The 24251-nt window shown below is 48.6% G+C and overlaps 2 protein-coding genes and 1 long non-coding RNA gene across 3 annotated transcripts; 2 read left to right on the plus strand and 1 right to left on the minus strand.

Moving 5' to 3' along the window:
- Positions 1-448: 448 nt before the first annotated feature.
- LOC135815944 (EF-hand domain-containing protein 1-like) lies at positions 449-17251 on the plus strand. The gene is made up of 11 exons (XM_065329298.1): positions 449-797; positions 1882-2106; positions 2468-2604; positions 6904-7054; positions 9883-10095; positions 10884-11013; positions 11885-11999; positions 12707-12821; positions 13706-13846; positions 14796-14887; positions 16282-17251. The coding sequence occupies exons 1-11, from the start codon at positions 675-677 to the stop codon at positions 16577-16579; spliced, it is 1740 nt and encodes a 579-aa protein (XP_065185370.1). The 5' UTR covers positions 449-674; the 3' UTR covers positions 16580-17251.
- Positions 2709-5371, plus strand: LOC135815950 (uncharacterized). Its single transcript, XR_010553337.1, has 2 exons — positions 2709-2985; positions 4261-5371. It is a non-coding gene; the product is annotated as an uncharacterized LOC135815950 (long non-coding RNA).
- Positions 17088-24095, minus strand: LOC135815947 (uncharacterized). The gene is made up of 5 exons (XM_065329303.1): positions 23926-24095; positions 22243-22338; positions 19299-19643; positions 18715-18765; positions 17088-17885 (listed from the first exon to the last, which is right to left on the minus strand). The coding sequence occupies exons 1-5, from the start codon at positions 23993-23995 to the stop codon at positions 17686-17688; spliced, it is 762 nt and encodes a 253-aa protein (XP_065185375.1). The 5' UTR covers positions 23996-24095; the 3' UTR covers positions 17088-17685.
- Positions 24096-24251: the final 156 nt, after the last annotated feature.

The following is a 24251-nucleotide window of genomic DNA, read 5'->3' on the forward strand; positions in this document are numbered from 1 at the left end:
GTACCATGCCAAGGCAAGGGAGCATTCACAGCGACTGGCAGTCTGTAACACTGAAGAGCAAGCCAGTGCACTGGGCCTGTACTTGCTTTCTTCAGAGAGACACAGCCTACGGCTAGGCTACGGTTCCACACATACCATACATGACTCTAGTAGTGTAGTGTTGAGTGCGTGAGCTGAGAGTGAGAGACTGTATACCATGGTATACCATGTATACGAGACCCTTGCCTTGGACTTGGTATGGTGACCTGGTGACCAAGGTGACAGTGAAGTCTGAACAAGACAAAGGATCAGGAGGGAGTTTTTAGTGTCCCCTGAGTGAAAGGTTACCCTGGTAACTCGTGGTCGCCATGGTTTCTAAAAAAGTTAGTAGCTGTTGCATGCTATCGATATTATGCTATGCCTTGATCGCATAGTTACACAGTCAGTCAGTAGCGCTGCCTGTCGTGATCATGGTTATCAGTCGAAGTAAGTAGGCTAGCTCAGAGCATTTTTGAACTGGAAAGATCCTTGGTGAAACTAGCTCGAATCGCAGACTGCAACTACGACAAACTTGTGCAAAGGTTCAACAAAGCTACGAGGCAACTTGCTTTTTAGTCAAAACTAACAGACCCTAGTCGTGTTCGGGTTTGGAAATCGCACATAGTGGTGGCTTGTCTGGCAATGCTTTCACGATAATGACGTCCACTCAAACTTCAGGTGCACCGCATGCTGTTCAGGGCCTGGGACAGCCACCAGAGCCGCTCTTGCAGACGGCTGGCTTACCATTCTTGCCGGGCAATTCGTTCAAAGACCCGACGGTAAGTACATTGTGCATGTAGGTTCTAACTGGTCCCACCAGCCACATGAACATGGTGTCTAGTTAGTAGTAGTACTAGTAGTTCGGCAGCGAATTGTCAGTTATGCCTTATGGTTACTTTTACACAGGCAGCGCCGGTACTGTACTCAGCTACATGTATAAGCGTCCCGGATTTGGTCCTGGTCCTGGTTCGATTATCATCATAGTGGCTAGTGTCTTCGCAGACTGGATGGTCCACACTTATTTCATCTTCGTGTACGTGTAGAAACGCCCACACAATTTTTTATAACAGTTGGCCACAATACCTAGCAGATACTCAATCTTCGGACAGCCTGAACTGTTTCGTCCCTGGTGAACTCGTCAGCACAGCGCAGAGAAAATGAGGCCGAACCTGATAGTGATGAAAAATTCAATTTGAACCAGGCCCGAATGTACCTTGCCAAGAGTGCTCAAACTGACAAGTCCGTAACAGACAGAAGGCATTGATTTCTTGACTCCGCTACATGTTCTAGCCGTTCGCGGCTTCTGACTCTTGTTGAGCCCTAAAGGCACCCCATTCATACTGTAAAGGCCGATTCACAATACATACTATTTTTTTGCGACACCTGCGACGAGCTGCGGCCGCGACATGATTCACAAGTGTTACGTTTTTTGCAGTGCATGTACTACGCACGTGCACTTCACGTGCACCCAGAGCAGAAACTGTACCCAGTTGTGTATGTCACGCATCATGTCGCAGGAGTTGAACTTTCTTCAACTTCTGCGACAGGCCACGTACATTATTTGTACTCTTGATTGCACTAATTATTCTAAATGCCGGGTTTCTTCTTGTAGCATGTTCCAAATCAGGCTCGTAAACAAACTAGGCTTCTATAGGAGACCGGCTTTTCTACAAGACACTACAGTAGTACACTTGCTTCGGTTTGATACAAACTCCGCATAACCTGACTTGTGCCATATCTTTTGTCAGGGCCTTTCATGCACTGTGAGGTCTTTACTGCTTCACACATCACCAGGATGTCATAATATAGTTTCTGTTGATTGTCTCGTGGTATGTTGTTACCTTTGCCATGTGTGTTGAGCAGAAAGCACGTTACCATGTCGACCAGACGCTGTCCTATCGCAACGGGTATGCGCTGCCGAAAGTGCGCCCGAACTGCGGCATCGGCGGCGATGATATTCCATTCAACCAATTGACTCCAGCTGAGCTGGATGAGCTGGCCAGGCTGAGGCCAACGCTAACGTACGGAGAAACCAAACCACCGCAGCCAGTCACGTTCGTTCCGGCGCACGTGGCATTTGACAAGAAGGTATGTGTGATTAGTGAAGTTTTGCATGCCAGATCTACCAGTTCAGTCAGGCTCTGGCTAGACTACTGTAAACTCCTCAGTCAACCACTCCTGCTTGTTACCAAAGACAATATGTCCGGCAAGATTGAAAAACATCAGGAAGAGTATTCCCCAACAAAGTGTGAAGCCCCGTATCATGTACACCGCATACGCATGTGTGTGTGTGTGTGTGTGTGTGTGTGTGTGTGTGTGTGTGCGTGCGTGCGTGCCCGTGCGCGTGTGTGTATGTCTATGAGAGAGAGCATGTTTGATGTGCATGCACGTGCATACGTGTTGTATATGCTCAACTGATTTTGTTCGCCCTTCTCCCACCCGTGTACAGGTGCTCTTGTACAATGCCTACTTCCAGGAAACGGTGCACGAATCTGCTCAGGAGTACTACCGGGTGCGAATCGTCAAGATCTACTATTACCTGGAAGACGGTTCCATTTCCGTGACAGAACCCATAGTAGAAAACAGGTAACTTAACACATCAGTCCTGGCCTAAGGAATAGTTTTGGATTTGACATCTTGCACAGACCCATGATATATTTGTCCAAGCTGGTGTATAGCACACGATAGACCGATCCCCTTATTATACTGGGTTCGAGCACGGGGGCAACCTCACTCGCGATCGAGCTAGTTTTTGAACGTGACAGCATCTTTGACAGTGTGTTTCAGGTTTGTTTTGGAATGTCTTCTGCTTAGTTCATGTAGTTTGCGATGGCTTCGAGCGGTGCTAAACCTCCTGCTGGTAGGAGCAGAGTCTCCGAGAGAGACATGGACTGTGATGCCGCTGCAGGATTTTTTCAAGGCGCGGGAGGGTACGATCTCGGGCCACAAACAGGAGTTACTCCAGAGGTGAGTTTTTTTGTTGTTGAAATATTCGAATCGCGAATCGTGTTGTGAGATTTATTTTGTGCCTAGGCCAGGGGCGGATCCAGGAATTTTTCACGGGGGGTTCAAATTTTTTCGAGTGCACAGAATTAAATTCGCTTCAAACTGTTTTCGGTTCGTTCACTACACCAGGAGTTGCAAAATCTTTATTGTCACTGTAGCCCTTGCATTGCTTGGCCAACAAGACAAGGGTAATAATGCGTTTAGAGCTTTACAAAGTACAAAGCTGCAGCACAGGCAGAAACTAAAGCCGTGACTGCAGCATTTTCCGAACTGACGGAAGGCGAAGTTCTCTGACTGTCCTCCGGCTGGGACTGCGTGTGGTCACATTCGCGTCGTACACGGCGGAACGAAGCCAAGCCCAATGCGGCAATGGCAACTGGCATCGGCCGCTCGCCTCTTTGGCAGACGTCGCGACATGGCAAACCACACGACAAACACAAACATTATCTTCGTACTGCGACGGAGGAAACCTACAGTCCAGCCAGCGCGAAATAAAACAAAACGACAAGGAAGGTAAGGAGGACAAGTGGCAGTTTCTCCACCTTTTGCTCCACCGCGACATGGCAAACTACACGACAAACACAAACATTATCTTCGTACTGCGACGGAGGAAACCTACAGTCCAGCCAGCGCGAAAAAACACAAAACGACAAGGAAGGTAAGGAGGACAAGTGGTAGTTTCTCCACCTTTTCCTCCACCGCGACATGGCAAACTACACGACAAACACAAACATTATCTTCGTACTGCGACGGAGGAAACCTACAGTCCAGCCAGCGCGAAATAAAACAAAACGACAAGGAAGGAGGACAAGTGGCAGTTTTTCCACCTTTTGGCTCCACCACTTGAACTGTCGATCGTTTCCAGTCACATGATACGCGTACAGACCCTTCGATTCGAACGTTACGCGTACAACAGTCCCGACCACTGCATGCATGCAGTGACCTAGTACCTGCACTGCCTGTACGTGACTACTGCATGCAGGATGCATGCCAGTGAAGTCTACTGGCTACGCTGCATGTGCCATGATGTACGCTACACTTCGCTGGCTGCGCACGGGGATATCACAAAAAAATCGACTGGACCCATGGTCGAAATTATTTTAGGGGGTTCGTCCGAACCCCCTGAACCCCCCCTGTATCCGCCCCTGTAGGCTACAGCAGACCACATTTCTTTCTCCTTGCGATCGGTGCTGAAGATAATATTAACCTTTTTCTGGTCTGTCTTTTCCTCTCCAGAGCCATCTTCTATGAAGGTAACCGTGGTGCTGCCAAGTCACCAAGTCGCGATCAGCAGCCCTGAAGTGGAAAATCGATTTTCCAACGATCTGGTTGGACATCAGCCACTAAAGTACTTCTGATTTGCCTGTAATGACAACAGCAGCCATCCTTGGACACCTTGCAAAGACAGGAAAAGCCGCTGGTGGAAGCGACTGCTATGAGGTGACGATAGCAGTGCAGTGGTGATCGCTGTTTTGTCAAGTCGAAGGGCTAGCCAACCCAGAGGAAGCATAAAAAAACGATGAGCAGTGCGTGTTATTTGTTGAGCGTGAAGAGCTAGAGGAGGACAGTGCAAACACATGGACGGAGTGGATGGTGTTTGAAGAACAGTGTGCTGTGTGCCGGCTGGTGGTGATGGTGGTCTTTGTCAGCATGTATTCGTGCTGCTTCTTGTGCTGGAACACTTCTCGCCCAGGAAGGCAGATTGCGTGCTCCCTGGCCCTCAGTTGGCTATGGGGCATTTGTTCCAGGAACATTACCCCAGAGCCAATGATGAGTCGTACCTTTGAAAAGTCGAAGCTTGCTGTTAATCGCAAGCGTAGCGCAGTGGATTGCTCCCTCTTAGAAGCACGAGGGCCAAAGCTTGCCGCTGTCTGCAGCAAAGTGTGTGTGCGGTTCTTTCGAACCTATGAATATACCCCCCTGCACGTTCAGAGTGAACTATTTTCTAGTATATTTAACATCCTCAACCCGCCACCACCATGCGCTCTTGGCCGAACTAATGCACGAAGCATAAACACACCAGCACAGCAAGGACACTTCCGTTGACAGATATTGTTTACTCTAGACCGCTGTTTCTTTTCTTCGAGCTCATCGTTAGAGGAGGATAGTAGCATGATACAAATGATGATATAATAGAAGATGATAGACGGTTTATGGTCCGATATTGATGATTGAAGATCTAAGAAAGCAATGACAGTGATTGCGAAATGGATAATATTATCATGATTATATGCCAGTCTGGTAATGCGTTGTACTAGTGGACAGTATTGAAATCATCACTGCATTCGATGCAAATATTGGTATACCTTTGGTTTCAGTATTGGAAAAAAAGAGTAAGAGAACCTGGTTGATTTGGTTGCATCTGCGACTGGCTACTGGGTGTTGTGATCAGCAATGTTACCATGGGAGAAAATAAGAGCGCAAGGATCTGTTGGGTCTTGTTGTGCCGGTGCGAGAACCCTAAGTGCATGGCAAAATAGAACTGTTTCATCCACAATGCAGAATGTCTTGCGGTACATGGCATTGATGACTGAACATCTCGCCAGCTCGCCCAAATGGGGATCATGCCCAAACGGAGGAACAAGACAACTTTCCAGCTCGGCTAGCTATATAGTATATACCGTGAAACGGATGATTAACTTGTGCCACGCATTACAGCTTCTGTCCCATACGGCCCAGGCTTAGACACATCAATGCCAATAGCAGCTGATCCTCCATTACATGCTCGTTGGCGATTTACGGCCACCTCCAACTGTATCCGCCGTCCCTCAGCTTCCGTCTTCGCAGATCTGGCTCGGCGCAGTACATTTTCTCGGCTAGGCTCAAAGAAGTCCCACAGAGCGGTCCAAACACCTGAAGGCAAACCAGTCAGAAACTGGCGCGGCTCAGAGTCTTTCTTTATGTTATTGTACGTAAGCTGTTTTTCGGCTTTCTTCACCCCATCGTCCAACTGCTCCATGAGACTCTGTACACGAGCTCTACTTGCTGCCAACTCCTGATGCAGATGCTGCACTTCCATTACAGGACCAAACTGCACTAAGCCAGGTTCCTTTCCAACTCAAAATGCCGTTGCCTCTCAGCAAAATACTGGTTTGCGAGCATGGGGAGCTCGTGATGCAGACGCTGCACTTCCATGACCGAACTGCACTAGGCTCACCAAATACTGTTTTGCGAGCATGGGGAGCAGAGCGTCCAGACTCCACTCTCTTGCGAAAAGCAAACCTGGTACCGTAGGACAGCTGTTTGGTTTCCTGGACTCATCCTGCCCTTGTAGAGCTGGGCAAAACGATTTCGACTTCGGGATCGAAATGATCGCTGCATCTCAAATATTCAGAGTGACCCTAAAACTACGTCCTTCCTCACGGGGAATAGCCTGGATCCGCTTGCTCCAGGCCGCTGTGGCTCCACACGACGAAAGGAGTGAAATGACTTGTTTGCTTCGTCCTCCTGTTCTGACAGTGAGGAACGCAGCAATGATCCTGAGAAGGCATCCTGAAGTCGTAAAAAGGAAGACGTCTAAACAAAAACAAAACAGCTCAAATCAAAAGTCCTTGTGGCATTTTTGTAGACAGGCTTGCACTGCGTGTAGATTTCGCGTGCTCTGCATCTGCACTTCGCATGCGAGAAGTCACGCAAAGCCGAGGTGAGGTTGGTCGCGTGTGTGCAGCAGGATCCCACGCGACTGCGGAGTTGCCCCCTTGCTCGAACCCAGACAATAATAAGGGGATCGGTCTATTGTGACCGTATATTAATGCAGTATGCACACACCTTAGTGGGAGACTTGTGAAGGCATTAATTTGTCTTGTGTGGAAGGCTCTGGATTCACCTCTAAATGTGTTTGTACATTGGCTCTTTCCCTACACACACTCCTATTCACAGTGGCATTCCGCAAGGGAAGCTGATCAAACGCCAGCGCTTGCCCAAAGATATGCAGGGTGGGTATTGGCACTGGAAGGACCTCAACCTTCGAATGGATGTCAACTTCTACGGCAGAATGTTTCACGTCTACGACTGTGACCACTATACGCGGGTAAGCTGCATGCCACATTACACAATATATGAGTTCAGTGACTCGTTTGTTTTACACGAAATGAGCCAATGGGCCAGGTCTGGGTTAGAGTCTCGTGAAGATCTCGTAGATTGGATTTGTTTTCTCGAGTCCACGCTGTTTGATTCTTCAGAAGCTCCGAGATCACACTACCCCAAATCGGGATGCACCTCGAGTCCATGACAACACAAGAAGTACACTCCAGTACCCATACAGCTGTGCTTTGCGGCTCATGTTGTGTGGTTTGGCTATCTACCTATTTACCTACTACTGTTGTCCGAGACAGATAGACAGACAGACAGACAGACAGATAGACAGACAAAGAGAGAGAGAGAGAGAGAGAGAGAGAGAGAGAGAGAGAGAGAGAGAGAGAGAGAGAGAGAGAGAGAGAGAGAGAGAGAGAGAGAGAGAGAGAGAGAGAGAGAGAGAGAGAGAGAGAGAGAGAGAGAGAGAGAGAGAGAGAGAGAGAGAGAGAGAGAGAGAGAGGGAGGGAGAGAGAGAGAGGGAGAGAGAGAGAGGGAGAGAGAGAGAGAGAGAGAGAGAGAGAGAGAGAGAGAGAGAGAGAGAGAGAGAGAGAGAGAGAGAGAGAGAGATTCAGGTGAGGGAGAACACCACAGCTATATTTACATAGTGGTAGTATTGACCATGCTTAGGCTAGGTGCTAACCATGCTTAGGCTAGGTGCTAACCATGCTTGGGCTAGGTGCTAACCATGCTTGGGCTAGGTGCTAACCATGCTTAGGCTAGGTGCTAACCATGCTTGGGCTAGGTGCTAACCATGCTTGGGCTAGGTGCTAACCATGCTTAGGCTAGGTGCTAACCATGCTTAGGCTAGGTGCTAACCATGCTTGGGCTAGGTGCTAACCATGCTTGGGCTAGGTGCTAACCATGCTTAGGCTAGGTGCTAACCATGCTTAGGCTAGGTGCTAACCATGCTTGGGCTAGGTGCTAACCATGCTTGGGCTAGGTGCTAACCATGCTTGGGCTAACCATGCTTGGGCTAGGTGCTAACCATGCTTGGGCTAGGTGCTAACCATGCTTGGGCTAGGTGCTAACCATGCTTGGGCTAGGTGCTAACCATGCTTGGGCTAGGTGCTAACCATGCTTGGGCTAGGTGCTAACCATGCTTGGGCTAGGTGCTAACCATGCTTGGGCTAGGTGCTAACCATGCTTGGGCTAGGTGCTAACCATGCTTGGGCTAGGTGTTAACCATGCTTGGGCTAGGTGCTAACCATGCTTGGGCTAGGTGCTAACCATGCTTGGGCTAGGTGCTAACCATGCTTAGGCTAGGTGCTAACCATGCTTAGGCTAGGTGCTAACCATGCTAGGTGCTAACCATGCTTGGGCTAGGTGCTAACCATGCTTGGGCTAGGTGCTAACCATGCTTGGGCTAGGTGCTAACCATGCTTGGGCTAGGTGCTAACCATGCTTGGGCTAGGTGTTAACCATGCTTGGGCTAGGTGTTAACCATGCTTGGGCTAGGTGCTAACCATGCTTGGGCTAGGTGCTAACCATGCTTAGGCTAGGTGCTAACCATGCTTAGGCTAGGTGCTAACCATGCTTGGGCTAGGTGCTAACCATGCTTGGGCTAGGTGCTAACCATGCTTGGGCTAGGTGCTAACCATGCTTGGGCTAGGTGCTAACCATGCTTGGGCTAGGTGCTAACCATGCTTGGGCTAGGTGCTAACCATGCTTGGGCTAGGTGCTAACCATGCTTGGGCTAGGTGTTAACCATGCTTGGGCTAGGTGTTAACCATGCTTGGGCTAGGTGCTAACCATGCTTGGGCTAGGTGCTAACCATGCTTAGGCTAGGTGCTAACCATGCTTAGGCTAGGTGCTAACCATGCTTAGGCTAGGTGCTAAGCATGCTTAGGCTAGGTGCTAACCATGCTTAGGCTAGGTGCTAACCATGCTTGGGCTAGGTGCTAACCATGCTTGGGCTAGGTGCTAACCATGCTTGGGCTAGGTGCTAACCATGCTTGGGCTAGGTGCTAACCATGCTTGGGCTAGGTGCTAACCATGCTTGGGCTAGGTGCTAACCATGCTTGGGCTAGGTGTTAACCATGCTTGGGCTAGGTGTTAACCATGCTTGGGCTAGGTGCTAACCATGCTTGGGCTAGGTGCTAACCATGCTTAGGCTAGGTGCTAACCATGCTTAGGCTAGGTGCTAACCATGCTTAGGCTTGGTGCTAACCATGCTTCGGCTAGGTGCTAACCATGCTTGGGCTAGGTGCTAACCATGCTTGGGCTAGGTGCTAACCATGCTTGGGCTAGGTGCTAACCATGCTTGGGCTAGGTGCTAACCATGCTTGGGCTAGGTGCTAACCATGCTTGGGCTAGGTGCTAACCATGCTTGGGCTAGGTGCTAACCATGCTTGGGCTAGGTGCTAACCATGCTTGGGCTAGGTGCTAACCATGCTTGGGCTAGGTGCTAACCATGCTTGGGCTAGGTGTTAACCATGCTTGGGCTAGGTGTTAACCATGCTTGGGCTAGGTGTTAACCATGCTTGGGCTAGGTGCTAACCATGCTTGGGCTAGGTGCTAACCATGCTTAGGCTAGGTGCTAACCATGCTTAGGCTAGGTGCTAACCATGCTTAGGCTAGGTGCTAACCATGCTTGGGCTAGGTGCTAATATTCGTACAACAGCGAGGGAGATGACCTACACTGCTTCAAACAATACTCCACCTTCATTGTTCTTGACTCTAGTCTATTCCGTTGTGGAATCCCCGGTGAGAACAGGCTGGCAGTGCAATTGTGTAGTGAATTTGTATGTGATTGTACCGTGCTTTCCTAACCCGGTCTGCTGACAGAACTATCTGGAGAGCCAAGGTATTGTCGTAGAGGCCGCGGAGGACCCGCCGTCCGATCCCTACATGCAAACCAGAATTCCTCTCACTTACTCACACGTCACGCAGCCGGACTTCGACAAGTTGCGGCAGTTCATGACGATGGACCGAAAAGTTCTGCGGTTCCATGCAATCTGGGACGATCGCGGTGAAATGTTCGGTGACGCGCGTCACTTTGTAAGTCCTCGCGTGACGCATGAGTTACCCTGTGTGTGTGTGTGTGTGTGTGTGTGTGTGTGTTCGTGCGTGCGTGTGTGTGTGGCAAGTGGCTACTGGCAACTACAAATATGCCGTGATGTCCAACGTAGTGATGGTCTTGATGCTATTGATCGGCGAATACAGTGCTGTGGTGGTGTACGCATCACCCAGGCTAGCCAAGAGCACAGTGCGGTGTGATGTGGTGCGGCGAGGTATAACAATACTATTGCCGACGTCCTTGTCTAGCTCAGTTCCTGCATTGCCAGGGAATGTAGGTATCACTGTAGGGTTATGACTTTCAGTATGCACACATTGCGCAAGAATGCATGTTGTACTAGCACGGATAATGCATGTTGTACTAGCACGGATAATGCATGTTGTGCTAGCACGGATAATGCATGTTGTACTAGCACGGATAATGCATGTTGTGCTAGCACGGATAATGCATGTTGTACTAGCACGGATAATGCATGTTGTGCTAGCACGGATAATGCATGTCGTACTAGCACGGATAATGCATGTTGTGCTAGCACGGATAATGCATGTTTACGTACTAGACTACACATACCATAATGTGGCATATAAAGCAGGTGCTTACGGCCGTATAAGCCGATGTCAGTGCTAGGCTTCTATACAAGACAGTCTTCTATACAAGCCACTACAGTACTTGTACTGGAAATGTTCTACTACATGCTGCCCGAGGCAACCTGATACGAGCACAGTACATACGAGTCCTTGGTTGTACTGTTGTTTTAATGTGCTAACAGATAATTCACTACTACTTGGTCGATGACACGCTGGAGGTGAGAGAAGTTCGGAAACAGAACGATGGCTATGACCCGTTCCCAGCGCTCATCGGCAGGGCCAAGATAGCCAAGAACCCATTCGATGTCAACCGTAAGTCTGTATAGCGGGTTACACATACGGTGCTGTCCATTGCAATCTAGGCACCGTGACCGTGGGTCAGCTAATGCTGGGTACTGTGCAGCCTTTAATACTCACATAGTCAGTACAGTGCCGAAATGACTGTTCACCTTTTAAAATTAGAATACAGGTGGAATCCTGGTGGTGACAGTCAATTTTTTCTTCAGACTTTTCCCGTTTGTCTCTTTCCCTCAAACCAGTTAATAATCCTGATAATTCGAACCTCAAAATGCCAGGAAAAAACTTCTTATTATCCGGACATTCTAATTATCCAAACATGAACCCACAACACAATATGTATGTCAAAATGCTCTCATGGTCACGCAGAGTTGCGCTATGGACCTTAGACACAGATTTCACGGATACTGAACTGACCGGCACAGCCTTCTCATGCAAACTGAACTGACCAGTACAATGTACAGTGAACTTCGAATTACACTTTGCTAACTTCGAATTATCAGCACAAATCCCACACATTTTCTATGCAAGTGGAATCTGTGGAACTTCTAATTAACCGGACATATCCAGTTCGAGGTTCTAATTATCAGATTTTTTATGTGGGAATCGTATTGATAGAAATCGGTCCTGGAAAAACTTCTAATTAAGCGGTATGTTCGAATTAAGCCATATTCGAATTATCAGGATTCCACCTGTACTAGTAATATCCACAGTGCACTTCCCTGACGTTTTGCTGTGCATTATGCATCCATTCAGATCGCATGCACGGTAGTTGTCCTGAATGCAAGCTGACCTCAGTACGCCTAGGTTCGTCTTGCATCTAACTCACATCTTGCCTGTATTGATGCACTGACCTGTTGCTGCCCTATGCGCATTGTGCTGACAGGGGACTTTCCAACCATTACCATGGAGCTGTCCGACTATGAAGTGAAGGAGTACTTCACACCGGCCGATTTCCGCATTGGTGATACTGTCAAGATCAATGGCCGCTCATTCCTTCTGTAAGTCCTTGCAAAGTGAAGGCTCATAACGTTATTTGATTCTACCCACCCCGTGCGGTTCTGTTCTACCCATCTCTTGCGGGTCTGTTTGGTGTCCAGCATTCTCTCTGGACTGATTGTATTTGCTGAACATCCACGGAATACAGGTTGTGCGAATGAAGTCATTGCATTGAATGAGGTCATTGCATGTGTTGTGTATGGAGTTCATTGAGTGGAAACCACAGTGCGGCTATGGCGTTGAATGGCACACAGGACATGGTTGTACTAGTTTCTGTTGAGATCTGCGTGGCAAGTTTGAATTGAGTGGCAAAAGATAAAAACGGCGAGTGCTAGTTTTGAATGGCAAACAACTGCACTCTGCCACTCCAGCCAATGCATCCCAAATGATGACACAATCGCATAGCCTCTATACCGCTGATCACCAAAACTGGCTATTTGCACTACAGCGAACTTGATATCCAGCGGCAGTGACATTAAATTGCATTCACTAATCCAGCCTACTGCATACCGTTCAGGAGTGGATGTGCAGAATTCCCTGCACTGATGCTGAGCCATACACACACACACTACACACTACATACAATCATGATGCTTGTACACTGTACATGTATGCCATACACTGAAAAATCGCACAGTCCCGCTCATCCGGCACACAATCTGGATATAACTCCGGCAGTCTGCTGCCTGCTCACGTCCGCTCCCTACAGGTACAGCTGTGATGAGTTCACGAAGGATTACTACAGGAAACACTTTGGCATCACGGACTTTGAGCCACTTGATGTGGAGACACCATCCACAAGAGGACCGGGACAAACGGAGCGAGTAAGTCGGGGGAAACATGTAGCCGCATGCATATTTCCTCTCACGATACAGTGATGGCGGGTGTGGTCGACATAATTGTTGTGAAGGTGCAGTGTGAGTCATGTCTCTTGACTCACTGCACGTCTCTCTATACACATTACAGCCTACTAACACACATATCTGCCGTAAGCCTAGTGTTAGAGCCCCGGGCTAGCATGCCTTACTGTGGGCTGGCAAGTGAATGCAGCTGGGTACTATCATGTGTCTGTGGCACTGTCATCCATGTGTAGATCAGGGAATTTCCCATCAACGTCTTTGAGTCTTGCTTTGGAGGGTGCCCTGATATCAGTGGCATGTACATGTACAGTCATACTAGTAGTAGTACTTCAAAGTAGTACACAATCTCCACAGTACATGTAGTCGGCTTCTCCCAAAATCAACACCATTGTAATGATTGACAGGGATGAATTTATTGTCATATTTTTGCATAGCAGTTTTGGCTATACAAATTCACAATTGTGTAGCAGTCTTTGATTTTGATTAGCATTTTTCTTTGAAGGTTGGGTGTTTACCACATTGTCCTTCTTGAGAGTGATGCCTGAAAGCCCATTTGCAAAAAAACCCGACTGAATCATACATGTGCCCTCAGATTGAGAGGGCCTGCACCACATACACTGCACTGTATGCATGCTACTTGACAGTGCAGGCTAGGCATGGATAGTCTGTATGTATCGCAGTTTTCTGCAAGTCACGGTGACTTTTGAGTAGCAGTAGATCGATTTTGCATCGCAAACTGCGATGCGATACAGGATAAATTCATCCCTGATTGATATTGCCAAAAGCAAATACATGCAATAAGTTACTAACGGCACGGTGGTTAATCTTTTTGCCGTGTATTTTTGTAGTCATTCCCACCACATACTGGCATTGGTGCACTGGACGACACTAGAGAGAATTGCCTGCACCTGATCCCGCAACCGCCGAAGACCGACGTCGTGAAGTTCTTGGAGCGAGACGGTCAAGTCCTCTGCTACCTGGCAAGACTGGTGAGTATAGGGTGGCGCTGCAGTAGCTCGTCTGCTGTGTCTTGTTGGGTACGCTGCACGTATTCCCCTCAAGCCTTATGCCGGTCTTGTGGTACGGGATGGGGAAGCACAGGAATGACAAACGTGCAGGGGAAAGTCCCACCGTTTCAATGATGATAGGCCGGTATTCAGAATTGTAGGGAACAGTGGGCTGTGCATGTTTACCTGGTCTAGAAATTCGAGCCAGCAGCTCATGCACATGTACATGCAGAATGCTTCCCCTGCACGAGTCGCTGGTGGCGTGCTACTGAGACCAGTACAGTACCCGGTACGCCTTGGACTTGAACTGGTGTGTAACGTTAGTGAGTATTACGGTAGGATCTGACCTACTGCAGTTACTATGATTGCCTCTTCCGGTGTGCCCACACACTAGAAAGCAGATGATTTCTGCACGAGCAATGATTTCGTAAGCTTACGTACACCATGCCCAGTACCCAACATGTTTTGTCCCCGCATTGTGTCATACAGCACAGGCCATGGTGATGTCATACAGCACAGGCCATGATGCTATCAACACCAGCGAGTAGTGGCATCTAGGGAGTAAGGCACACGAGACCATAGTACCCGAAACGGTGTGCGCTTTCGACTACCGGATTAAGAAGTTCTACGTGATCCCGTGGCCTGTGCAACTCACGGTCGTGATCATGGCCTTGACCTGATGACCCCGAGCGTGGCCCGGACAAGCGATCTCGCTGCACGCTTCGACTCCCTGGTCCACACAACGAGACGTTACACACAAAACATGCATGTTTGACCATGAAACTTATAAGGGAAGCCTCGTCACTCTCGTGTACAAAATGTCCCGCTCTACAGTAGCCATTATGAGAGTGACCGAGCAAGGATAAGCTTAGATAATCTTGACTTGCACTGGCTCACAACTGGATGACTATGCTTGCTGTGTCCTTACTAGGAATCACGTCATCCAGAGGATGAGCGTCGGCGTTTCATTATCTATTACCACCTGAACAATGATACCATCTCCATCGACGAGCCTGTCCAGCGGTAAGTACATGTATGCTGCACGCGATGTACATGTTCAGTGCTGGCAACTGAAATCCGACCCCCTGAGCGGTGGGTTCACATTCTAGCGGCCTCTGGTTCGTAGTTTTACCATCCCGTGTTGGGTCTTTGCGATGTGAGCGCACCGCTCAGGGGGTCGGGTTTCAGTTGTCAGCACTGTAGATTGCATGACGTTGCAGTGTTAACCGCCGGCGTGACTGCTGTCCAGTGGGAGGTGACCAGGTCTGAGCTGGCCAAGAGCACTTAGTGACACACACTGATGGCACTGATGGACAGAGTGCACAGTGTTCAGTGGAAGCTGCTTGCATCCTGGTTGTGGCTGATTGAAATTCACAGAAATAGTTAAAGGGGAAGTATACCCTAAAAGCAAATTTTCACCAGTTGTAGTCTTCGGGGTGCTGAGTCGAATGGTCTTGGTCCGAGGAAGCTGAGACGCTCCCTTCCTCCTTTATTCCCAATCGAACTCGCGCACTTCCACCGAAACTGGGTGACTGCGCCCTACTAGATGGGGATTTGTATGCAAAATGTCACTAAAAGCGCCATTTCGTTCTTATAAAAGCACGGATGACCGCGATTGGCCCATATGTTGTAGTCTTTTGGACGCTGAGTCAACTGGTTTTGGTCCAAAAAGGCTGCGATGCAGCGTTCCTCCTTTATTCCCAATCGAACATGGTTGAACAAGTGGTCATGTGCTCCTGCGTACACCAGTCACCTGGTCACCGTGCCTGCAGGGTACAACTTACTAGCCTGTTTGACCTTTTTTGGGTGCAGTCCTGTCACTCGAGTTGAACTCGAGTTGAACCTTGGTGTGAAAGTTGTCGCCTGCTGGCGCGGTGACCAGGTGATTTGGGTGCCCAGGAGCACGTGACCGCTTGTTCAACCATGTTCGATTGGGAATAAAGGAGGAACGCTGCATCGCAGCCTTTTCGGACCAAAACCAGTCGACTCAGCGTCCAAAAGACTACAACATATGGGCCAATCGCGGTCATCCGTGCTTTTATAAGAACGAAATGGCGCTTTTAGTGACATTTTGCATACAAATCCCCATCTAGTAGGGCGCAGTCACCCAGTTTCGGTGGAAGTGCGCGGGTTCGATTGGGAAAAATGAAGGAAGGGAGCGTCGCAGCTTCCTCGGACCAAGACCATTCGACTCAGCACTCAGAAGACTAGAACTGGTGAAAATTTGATTTTAGGGTATACTTCCCCTTTAAGCGCTGAATGATCACTGTACACTTACTACACTATGTATGTTGTTTGGCATTACACAGTATAGCCGGAGCAGTACATTAGTAACACCGGCAGTGGCACCGTCTCATACTGCTTCACTAGAATGTGTTGGCAATGATCGCTTGCTCTGCCCGTGTTTCCCTCACCAGGAATTCTGGCATTCTCGGTGGCAAGTTCCTACGCAGAACACGCGTTCCAAAGAAAGGTCAGCCTTTCGTCAAGGCGGGCATTGTCGATCACCCCGAGTACTACACCGCAGCTGATTTCGCCATCGGTGCCCAGATAGAGATTTTCAAGCACCGCTTCATCTTGCTGGACGCAGCAGGCTGTGTGCTGGAGTTTGTCAAGGCGCTGTGGGGCGACGGCGTGCCAGAGGAGACCATTGCCTCACTGGAGGTATCTCAGGAGCAAAAGATGACCAAGGCACGGCGTCAGGACGATGACTGAGCTGCCCAGTGTACACGCTGATCAGCTCACCGCGTTGACTAAATCAATAGTGCTGCAAAGATGCAGCAGCAGCACGGAGAGCAGTGGTGTGCGTGGCACCAGTTGTCCGCTGGCTCGTACAATCATACCCCCTACCTGCTGGCTCGTACAATCATACCCCCCTGCCTGCTGGCTCGTACAGTCATACCCCCTACCTGCTGGCTCGTACAATCATACCCCCCTACCTGTTCATAGTCCACACAATCATGACAATGACGTTCTCATTCTAGAGGCACATGTGTATAGCAGCAGTGTGCGCCACGCCGTGTTCTCATACAGATGATTTGACAAAGGAATTGAAAGCGACGATGGTGGCATGTGTATGTGTTGTTTAAAACAGTGTAGGTGGCTTGTCAACATGCATACCAATACTGTCTTGTTACAGCACTGTCCTCCTACCAGGCAGGCCATTTGCGATTAGTGAATTAACCTAGCCAGCCAGCCCCCACCACTGTAAAACTCCACCCTGTTGATACTAAGTGAAATAGCAATTCAATCAATGAATTATGTCAGAAGGAAGGTGTTACACGTACATGTACACGACGGTTGTTGTAAAATATCTTTATCACTGCTGTAGCGTTCACAGATTTTTGGTTGAAAAATAAAAGTACTTTTACGCATGGGCGTCATGTACAGTCTTCAGGTGCATGGACCTGGAAGACCAGAATGGATGAGAATGTGCTATAAATGGCATTCATGTGCTATATTGGTGCTGTTGGTATTGAATATTCGTACTCGTAGCTGTGTTGCTGCTAGTAATCCTGCTAGCAGCCAACCTAATCAACACTACATGTAGAGACAACTGGCGCAAAAGATGGCGCAAACAATGACATACAAAGAAGACCATACAAGACGCTGTGTGTCCTTCTGGGCTTACGTTATACAGGGACAGGCGTGTGTAGACTGTGCACGAACACTGCAAAGATGACTTGAAATCAAGATCAAGGTACCTTACCATAGGTTTGGGACAGTACTGGAGATAGCTGTCTACCAGAGAGATAGGGTTTGACTTTGAAGCGTAAATACTGCGTTGTGATCCAGAATGAGAAGGTACTGAGAAGCAGCTGCTAGCTGGCATTGTCAGTAGCGGCAGTGTGTCGAGCCCGGGCCAAGCATGCCTGAATGGCACGCAGCTCTTTCTCCGACCGGACAGTAGTGTACATGAGCAAAGCGTCGCTACAGTTCTCAATGTCGACGACGCACAGCGAGAGGCACTCCGCCGCCCAAGACCGCTCCTCCACATAGCGCAGGAACGATAGCAAAATGGCTGTGGAAGTAAGCAGATATACAGGCAAGGGGGTGAGACCAGGCACCGGCATAGTGCCAGAAAATGCATCCCTAGTTCCTAACAGAGAGTCGTGTTTCTCATGCATATCAGAATGCACTCGTAACTTTGACATGTGCAATGGAAACTCGGTCCGGATGACAGTGGAGTGGGCCGGGGTGGAACCCGTAATATATCAGATTACACAGCAGAACCCTCGGAGTCTTATTGATAGGTCTTGAGACACACGGGCGCTGGTATCACAGAATCAACCCAGAACTTGGAAAACATTACACATTCACTTCAGCTGGGCTCACTCAATCAATATCGATTCCATTCGTACGCGGACACAATCTAACATAACTGATAGCGAACAGGACCTTCTGAACTGTGAAGTAGTTGAGCTGACTTCCACAAAAGGAACACGTTTTCAAGATTCGACTATAAGTGCCAGCCTGCGAAGCAAGTGAGGTTATGGGATGTCCAGATATTCTACTGCATCACGTTAACCTTAGCTGAGCCACTCGACATGAGTGAAGCTGTGGACTCCTCTGGTTCACGTCAACATGGGCATGCAATTTAAAAATATGCAGTAAAACCTTGCCCTAACCAGACGCCCTTGGTGCAGTGGAAACTGCCCTAATATGACAGGGTTCCGCTTGATCCAGGGATGCACGTTTGATGCACAGCACTTTGGTGCATGAACATGTGTCCGGTCAATGCAGGATTGTGCTTGGTACAGCGTGCGGCAAACACAGGTTTTACTGTACCACTAAAGGGAAAAGATAGGATTGTTAGCAGTACGACAACAGTGGATCCGTGCATAGCTTACCAAATTGTGATGAGGTTAGCAGGTAACCAGCCACTTGACTCTGCAGTATATCTGAAAAATAACGCAACACAATAATAAAATGTGAGTAGCAGGACTGGACGGGTGTAGTGCAGAAGACGCCGAATATAACAGTGTGCAATTGTGCATGCAGGTGCAGGTAAGCCAGTGCAGATCAAACACAATGGAACGTTTAAAAAATCAGACCCAGGGTGTCAACCTTTTGATGAGACCTTTTAAAAATAGTTCATACAGCGCTGTATGGAGGAAATTATATTCACCAATATCTACGGCTTGGAGAAATGTTGCTGGTGTGAATGAGGTCGGCCAGAGAGCGCGTTTGGTGGAGGTGGAACTAATTTCAGGGTGATACCGTCGAGTTTATTTTTTATTTTTAAGCAAAGGCTGCGCAGCATCGTGGACCTGAGGTCAGCTCCATACATACCCAAGTAGCATGTGGCCGGTGTACAGTGCACCTGTGCAAGCAGTCGTACAGCTGATGGTCCAGCACAACACCATACATGCCCATACAGAGATTGGCTGCTTACATGACTACTGTCACATGGTACACAATAGCTTATCCTTACTTTTCCTCTGCATAGGTCCAATAGCCGAGCGTAGCGCAGTGACAGCTGAACTGAAAGTAGCTGGCGTAATAATGGCGTTGGGCTGAGCAGACTCCACCACTGCCGTCGCCGGACTGAAGCAGTTCACGGATGGTGCGGGCGCAAACGTCACCGAGTGCCGGCGCTTGCTGGCTGCAACGGGCGTGGTGATGGTGGTGGTGTTGTTCCGAGCGCTGGCATCTGCAACAGTGCTGGTGCTGGCGGTGGTGCTGGCCGCGGTGCTCTCGCTGCTCTCACCGGCTGTTGATATCGACGCACGGTCAGAACGGACTGGCTCATCACCTTGCAATGACGCTGTGCTGGTCACTGGTGGAGAGGGCAGCGATGCCGATCCAGGTACCAAGATGGATTGGGCACATACAAGCACAAAGTACATACACGCACAGAGCACATACAACAGTAATATCAAGTTAGCCTAGTTTGAAAAAGGGATGCCATCACCAATTTACCAGTACAGTCTGTATCGGCTATAGAGTGACCGGATATAAGAATATATCGGCTACAGTGATATTGGTACGAAATATCAAAAGCAAAACGTTTTTATCCAGTAAAAATATCACTAAAACCAATATTATCGGATGTAATGATATATCGGATATTATGATGGCAGCAAAGAATCAAAACATGCATAACACACTATTATTATTATTATCGGCTATAGTGATGATTTTAAAATACATGTAGCAATAATATCAAAGGCCCTATTTTTTACTTTCTTCACGTTGCTTATTTTTATAGTGATACATGTACCGTATTTTACCGGTTATAAGTCGACCCCGGTTATAAGTCGACCCCCGTATCCGGAGGTCTCAGTTCTGCGTTTTAAAGTCTTCACCCAACGAAGCACTACTAACTACTCCCTGCTACTAACACATCAACAAATCGTGTAAACATTCCTTATTGGAGGGTATAACGTCCCAATCGTTGAAAAAGGCCAATAAACTGGCACAAATGTGTACACACAGTGCACTCGTGCATGCAGTTCAGGTCATTTTTTTAAAGATACTGATAGTTCCCGGTTATAAGTCGAATCCCGGTTGTAAGTCGACCCCCACCCTTTTTCCTTCTATTTTTAGTCGTGAAAGGTCGACTTACAACCGGAAAAATACGGTACATAACAGGATTTTTTTATGGAAATGCGGGCACTGTCAACTATGCAGCATGCTCATTTGTCAAAACGCCATGTTGGAAGTATTTCCTTGCCTTTCATGTGTTGATATCGAAAAAAGAAAAAAATCGATCGTATCGCATATAGTGATGCATCGGTTATAGTGATAAAATCACGGAAATCAAAAGGGTACGCTATAGCCGATACAGACTGTACTCATTTCATCTTGGCTACTTTGAACTTCGAAGCACATAAAGTGCAAAAATTAAGTCGCACAAAGTCACTCCCACCGTTGCCTATATCGAGCACATCCCGGGGGCACTGTACTTATCACTGTATGTTTTGAACCATAAAATGATTTTTTTTTAAACTCCCTGCTAATCGCACACTCCGGTGCGCACTGAATTCTCTATTCAGAAAAGAGGCTGCGCTATCTGTACACACTTATCGCACCAGCAGTCTAGACCAGCAACGGCGGAAGCTGAGTTCAACAGTACATATATATCAGACTAGCAGCACCCCCGGCCAGCGTTGCCTGGCCGAATGTGGCATGCGGGTGAAGCAAGTACATGAACAGCACACGTGCTCAGCACGTGGTGGTGGCCAGACCGCTGAAGTCCTGGTGAGGGAGGTTCTTCATCGTTGGAAGGAGAAGGAGGGACGTCTGTTACGCCTTCGGGAGGCTGGTCAGGGTTGTCCATCACCTGGTGGCGGATGAAGCGGCTCAAAAAATTCATAAACTTACGAACAAAAGTGCGATGCGCTCTTCACTGCAGATCAGATGCAGAGTGCAGTCAGTGCAGATCTTTTGTATCCTTTTGTTGCAGATGTTTCTATTTGCAGAGAACGGTTCACGTGGTCCGCAGCGCTTGTGCGGCTGCTAGTGCTACCTATGGCCTAGGCTAGGTGGCTACATGATTCGCACGCTTCGCGTGCTCAGTGCTTCTGCGCGCGGCTGCTACTGCTACTCGTCTTGATCGTGTCTGCTACCACCTACACTGTTCGCACGTGCTCAGCACGTGGTGGTGGCTACACGATTCGCACGCTTCGCGTGCTCAGTGCTTCTGTGGCTGCTTCCGCTAGCTACACGATTCGCACGCTTCGCGTGCTCAGTGCTTCTGCGGCCGCTAGCTACACTGTTCGCACGCTTCGCGTGCTCAGGGCAGCGCTGCTCCGCAGGATGGCCTGAGCGTGACACACAGACACACGTCACAGGTGCCTCTTCTTTATAAGTAAAGATGAGGACGAGGGTGGGTACCTGCCGCTGATGGGTTCCTATCTGTGATGCACGGTATGCGCAGACAAAAGCACTAAAAAGATGTTCTGCCGTAAATCGCTGTAACTCCATATTTCACACATACAAGTGAGCATCAGACATGGAGTTGAATTTGACACGGAGTCCACAGGAGCTCACACAGAGCTAAGCAGTACCAAGAGTACATAACCCCCCAGAGTGTGGAACGCCTAATCCAGCTCTGCATAGGGTTTTGGTCGAGCGGAATCGGATCTTTGCGTCATAATACCGTACACATCTGAGGGGAACCCGGGGAGTCGCGGGTGCTCTTGGATCAAAAACATTGGTACCCTGCCTCGAGACCGGCCTTGCGCTGGTGTGGAGTGTACGCATGACATCAGAAGATCCGATTCCGCTTGACCAAGACCCTATGCAGAGCTGGATCGGTGTTGCACACTCTGGGGGTTATGTACTCTTGGCAGTACTCTCTGCAGACTGAGTTGAATCAAGTGACTCCCACTTTGGGCACGAGTCGTCATCATCATCATCAGTTTCAAACTCACCGTTTTCCTTGCCGGAAAAAGTAGTATGGAGATCACTAAGACGAGCTAGAATGTCTTGTAGTAGCTGTCGGTCATTCCCAGCAGCTACTTCAAAGCCTGTTGGAGAAAAAGGGAAGAGAACAAAGTTACAAATGAGAGTCCTCCGGCTCAGTAGAGTGCTCAATATTCATTCGACTAGAGCTACTGTACACACGGCACAGAGCACCATGCATCCTTCGTTCTAACTAATAGTTTCATGCCCATAGGCAATCATCAGACAACTAAGTTGTCTCAGTTGTCTGATGATTGCCGATGGGCAGGAAAAGGCTATTAGTTACAGGGATTGATGCGCGGTGCTCCGTGTCATGAGAACAAACCTATAAAAAACTAATACAAGTCATAGCAAATCTGGAAGGTAAAAGTAGCCACTAAAGGCCAAAGGTCTCCTTCTCAAAATCAGTGAAATGCTTGTAGAGATCAGAAACTAATCAAAACCAAACAAATGGACTGCACTCCCTAGTACATTAGACTATGTGACAGCATACACCCTCGGCCATTAAGGTAGCTGCAAGTGGATCCGGGCCCAAGTAGACTTCAGTGCTGCACATTGATTTCGATGACATGAGCTAGAGTCGTAGTACGCACAATGTCGCGGCCGAGTTGCATTCGGTGTGTGGCAAGTGAACATAGGTGCGGACTGCACTGGCACAACCAAGGCCGTTGGAGTCGGTACGACTGGTACGACCATGGCCGGTGGTCACCGTGAAATGCTCAGAAAAGCAATAAAAAAGTTTCGAAAGTTGGGGAGATTTTTCCAGCGTCGATCGGCGCGTCGTACCTGTACAGCAGAATGCTGGACTTGCTGTACAATGCTCAAGATATACACATACTGGCCAACCCTCCCGTTTTTCCCGGGAAAATCCCGGAAAATCAACACTCCTCCCAGGGTCCCGGGGATTTCAAGCAAACTCCCGGAAAAACCAAAGTTTTGTCTGATACAGGATTTTCCTGAAAACTCCATGGTTTCTCCCGAATGTCCCGGTTTTTGAAGTTTTTTCAAAGGTATGTACGGTGCTCATGCGCACGTCGAACTGTGCACAGCACTTTGAAGACCTGACCATGCAAGATCTGCACTGACAAAGTGACAGGCGGGCGCCGACTGATCAAACTGCACTACAGCCTAGTACAGGGTCGATCTGTGCTGTACGCACAGCTGCAGAGTCGAACGTTTTTTTGGCGGGAAAAGCTCTTTTTCACTTGTTTTTGTGCCATCCAGGGATTTTGAGAGAAATCCAGGGATTCTGCATGTCTTGTCAAGGGATTGAGATTGTGGTGGTTGGTCAGTATGTATACATCGGGGGTGTTTTCCATTGCATGGAATCCCAAACACCGGGGTTCCGCCCCCTCACCCCCACAAGGGGCTCTGCCCCCTTGACCCCTGCGGGGGACCCCCCCCCCCCCCCCCCCGGCCATACCACTCGCCAACAGCCTCCAACGACCCTGACAACTGTAGCTTATTGAAGGGCTCTCATCATATGCTAGTAGTACGACTAGTGTATTATGTAGCCTGTCACAGTGTCAGGGAACCCCCTAATGTGAATAGGATATTCCTTGCTGTCTATCTCCTGCATTTCCATTATGAATATTTTCAAAAATTCAAAAATATGAAACAGAACAAATTCCCTTTGATTACGAAGGCAGTACCTGCGAGACGTTCGTGAACGTTTCCAGCACCAACCAGGGTTTCTTCCGCCATGATACTGTCAGTCAACATTGCATGCAACACTAGTGGACTTCACTCTTTCAAGGACGGCGCCTTTACTCCAAAAGGTATCACTTTTTCTTGCACGTCATCCTGCCAAGTGTGAACTGTGAAGTGAACAGAACTGATAAATCCAAATCAAGAGTTCAAAACCGCTCTTGCATTATGTGTCATGACGTCAACGTTTGCCGTGTTCCGACACGCTGGCTAGAGATATGCAGCAGCTTTGCCAGGTACTAGGTCCAGGTGGGTAGCGAAGTAATTCTGG

This window comes from Sycon ciliatum, chromosome 4 (assembly GCF_964019385.1).
Source record: "Sycon ciliatum chromosome 4, ocSycCili1.1, whole genome shotgun sequence".
In the NCBI taxonomy this organism is placed as follows: domain Eukaryota; kingdom Metazoa; phylum Porifera; class Calcarea; order Leucosolenida; family Sycettidae; genus Sycon; species Sycon ciliatum.

Excerpts from the sequence above, each read along its gene's own strand:
- LOC135815944 (XM_065329298.1), top strand. The coding sequence starts at position 675 with ATGACGTCCACTCAAACTTCAGGTGCACCGCATGCTGTTCAGGGCCTG. Across the intron at positions 7,055-9,882 it reads ACTGTGACCACTATACGCGG|AACTATCTGGAGAGCCAAGG; the intron begins GTAAGCTGCATG and ends GTCTGCTGACAG. Across the intron at positions 12,822-13,705 it reads GACCGGGACAAACGGAGCGA|TCATTCCCACCACATACTGG; the intron begins GTAAGTCGGGGG and ends GTATTTTTGTAG.
- LOC135815947 (XM_065329303.1), bottom strand. The coding sequence starts at position 23,995 with ATGTTGACTGACAGTATCATGGCGGAAGAAACCCTGGTTGGTGCTGGA. Across the intron at positions 22,339-23,925 it reads CGTTCACGAACGTCTCGCAG|GCTTTGAAGTAGCTGCTGGG; the intron begins GTACTGCCTTCG and ends TTTCTCCAACAG. Across the intron at positions 19,644-22,242 it reads TTTTTCCGGCAAGGAAAACG|TGACCAGCACAGCGTCATTG; the intron begins GTGAGTTTGAAA and ends CCTCTCCACCAG.